The sequence below is a fragment of the Leopardus geoffroyi genome, chromosome E3 (genome assembly GCF_018350155.1).
Source record: "Leopardus geoffroyi isolate Oge1 chromosome E3, O.geoffroyi_Oge1_pat1.0, whole genome shotgun sequence".
Classification (NCBI taxonomy): Eukaryota; Metazoa; Chordata; class Mammalia; order Carnivora; family Felidae; genus Leopardus; species Leopardus geoffroyi.
This window is the reverse complement of record NC_059340.1, coordinates 38,936,164-38,939,048: the sequence shown is the minus strand read 5'-3', so window position 1 is coordinate 38,939,048 and position 2,885 is coordinate 38,936,164. Positions and strand designations below refer to the sequence as shown.

The window sequence follows — 2,885 nt, the reverse complement described above, 5'->3', positions numbered from 1 at the left end:
GTAATTCAGAGAGGCAGGGGTCCCGCCGGGACCTGCAGGTCTGTTTGATGTTCAGGAGAGATGTCCAGCCAAGGCCACAGGGAAGGGACTCACCACGAGCAGACCTCTGCTTTTTGCGGGGTGGGAGGGAAACCAGGCTAGCTGCGGGGACGTTCGGTGACTTGCCCAAGGCCACACAGCAGGGAGCTGGCTTCTCCGTCTGGAACGGAGTCGTCTCACTGGGGCTGGCGCGCTCTGATCCGGCTGTGGCCCTCGTTGGCCTGTTTGGCCCCCCTTGCTTCCTTCTAATGCCCAGCAGGCCCCTGCAACCCAGCTGTACCCCGCGATGTGGTCCCAAAGGAGGTGAGCCGCACCCTGAGACAGCAGAGTGTGGCAGTTCACCGGGGCGCCTGCAGGTGGGCTGCAGTGACCAAGAAGGGACGAGGGGGCAGGACGTGCCCAGAGTGAACAACAGGAAAAACGCTACAGCAGGGGACAAGTGCAGGACAGCCTCCAGGGTCAGGGAGCAGGTCACTGTGGGGCCGTGGAGAGAAGCAGGTGGCCAGCTGGGAGCCGAGTGACCTGCGCCTCAGGTTTCCTAAGCACGACAACCGGGAGCCATGAGTGGTTGTAGAGCAGAGGGTGGTGGGTTCAGATGGCGTGACTTGAGGGTGAGGGGAGGTGGGAGGGGATGTGTGCTCACAGCAGCCTGTTCTGGAGAGCTGTGTGGGGGTGGGGAGGGGAACAGAGGGGACTGAGGTGGCAGGACAGAAGTGCTCTGTGCGGTGACATCTTTCTGTGCCCCTCCCGCCCTCCCCTGCGCCAGTGCCTTCGGGGCCCCCGGCAACTTGCCAGGCGCTGGGGGAGACGCACAGGTTTTCCCTCGAGAAGCCTGCTGAGGCTCCAGGCCCGCAGAGCGCAGACCGGAGGCTGTAGCCCGGCCACAAGGTGCAGTGGAGGCGTCTGAAACCAGGCCGCCCACAGGATGCTGGAAGCCACAGGGGCTTGGTGGGTATCCGTCATGTAAAGACACCGAGAGGCCTGCTCTGCTCCCCCCTCCACAGCTCAGGGAAGGTGGTTCCTGAGCACAGGAGGAAATACCCTCCTCCCTGGGGGTCTCGGGGCACTGTCCCCCCGGGACTCTCCCCCACCTCCAACGGACCGCCCATGACACACAGGAGGCCTTCCTCTGGACTCTCCTGGGCGTTTGTATGTTTGCGGCGGGGTCTCACTCTGGCGCTTGCTGTCCACCCGGAACTGGGAAAGCCAGACGGGCAGCGGCCTCAGTCCTTCCCAACTCAGACAGCCCGAGGCTTCCTGCCTGCAGGAGCAGGGGCCTCTGGCAGGGGTGGGGTGGGGGTGGGGTGTTGTACAGGCCCCTGGAGGCCTCGTGGCTCCCCTTTGATTGCCTGCAGTGCCCATGCCCAGGCCAGGCCCGCCACAGGACGCGGGGCAGGCCTGGGAGGTCTCGACACAGCACAAAGTGGGGGTGTCGCCTGGTTTTCCACTGCTCCGGGGCTCGGCACGCTCTCATCTGTGCTAACTATCCATCACGAGGCAGGGCAGAGCTTCTGGAACATCTGCCTGCTGTGCAGCAGGAGGCCCACTGCCGGCCCTGCTCCGCCAGCCCCGCCACGGGTGCTGGGATAAGGCAGCTCCTCCGCACCGTTTTCCTTCTCAACCAGGTAGCTGGGCCTGATTGTCCCGTTCCCCAGTCAGGTGTGACCTGTCCGGAAAGCTCAGGGCTCTCCTCCCGAAGGCTGCCAGTCCCCTGCTTGTGGCTGGTCCCTCACTGCCACGAGAGTGCACAGGCTCAGGCTTGGGGCTCAAGCCCTTGCTGGGCTCACTGCCGACCCCTGGGGCCCCCCAGGTCCCGCGGTGAAGACCTGACCTGGCCAAGGCCTCCTACCACCGGAGCTCCCTTCCCCCCACCCCTCTCCTGGCCCAAGGCTTTTTCCGTTTCAACCCCTCCTGCAGCTGGTGACGTCCTGGGCTGCGTTCTGAGGACTGAGGGCTCCCAGGCCTGTCCCAAGGCAGTGCATCCGAAGCTGCTCATCCCAGTCCAGGGTCTCCAGCAGGAGCCGATGAAGCCGGGTAAGGGCTCTGAGTCGTCTCCCGCTTCCCAAACTCCACCTCCCTTCCCTCACACAGTCCCTACTAGGGCAGGAGAGCAAGCCTTTGGTGTAAGAAACACATGGTACCTTCGAAACCAGGCCAGACTCGTCTCCAGTCTCAACTGCCGTTAGCCGTGATCTGAGCCCTGGCAGCCCGCTCTGCCCTCTGACCCCTGCCCGGCCCTCTTCCCCAGGGCACAAACCAGGACACACAGTACGTGTTCAAGAAGCCCCTCTGACCTCCCTGAATGCTGCATGCACCTGAGGCCCAGCTCACAATGCCCCTCTTCCAGGAGGCTATCGCTGGGGGTCACCTGAGCACTGATCGAGCTCAGGACAGGCCAGGGTCTGGCTGATGACTAGACCTAGTCTGATGACTGATGGCTTGTGTCTGACCTCTCTCCACAGGGCCCAGCGCAGAGGCCAGGGCAGGCTTTGCAAACTCATCGTAGTAAAATGCAGATTCTGACTCGGTGGGTCTGGATAGGCCCAAGCCTGCATCTGTAACAACCCCCCCACCCCCACCCCGGGGTGACACTGCTGGGCCCCGGGCGTCACTTTGAGCATCGAGGGCTAGAACTCATTGCTTGGTAGGGGCTTAGTGTGGGTCTACGGACTCACAGTCATGGATGAACGAATGCACACACCTCTTACCTAAGAACCAAAGAGCAATGAGCCAGCAGGCCTGGGTCACCCCTCGCAATGAAGGACTGTCACAGAGACCTGCAGACGTGGGTGTGGGGGCAGCTGCCAGCCAGCTTCCCTCATCCTTCTAGAGTGTAGTATCTGGAA

The 2,885-nt window shown here is 63.0% G+C and overlaps 1 protein-coding gene across 1 annotated transcript; it reads left to right on the top strand.

Moving 5' to 3' along the window:
• Nucleotides 1-399: 399 nt before the first annotated feature.
• LOC123589389 lies at nt 400-2,769 on the top strand. The gene is made up of 2 exons (XM_045461444.1): nt 400-2,073; nt 2,502-2,769. The coding sequence occupies exons 1-2, from the start codon at nt 1,191-1,193 to the stop codon at nt 2,543-2,545; spliced, it is 927 nt and encodes a 308-aa protein (XP_045317400.1). The 5' UTR covers nt 400-1,190; the 3' UTR covers nt 2,546-2,769.
• Nucleotides 2,770-2,885: the final 116 nt, after the last annotated feature.

Excerpts from the sequence above, each read along its gene's own strand:
- LOC123589389 (XM_045461444.1), top strand. The coding sequence starts at position 1,191 with ATGTTTGCGGCGGGGTCTCACTCTGGCGCTTGCTGTCCACCCGGAACT. Across the intron at positions 2,074-2,501 it reads GCAGGAGCCGATGAAGCCGG|GGCCCAGCGCAGAGGCCAGG; the intron begins GTAAGGGCTCTG and ends CTCTCTCCACAG.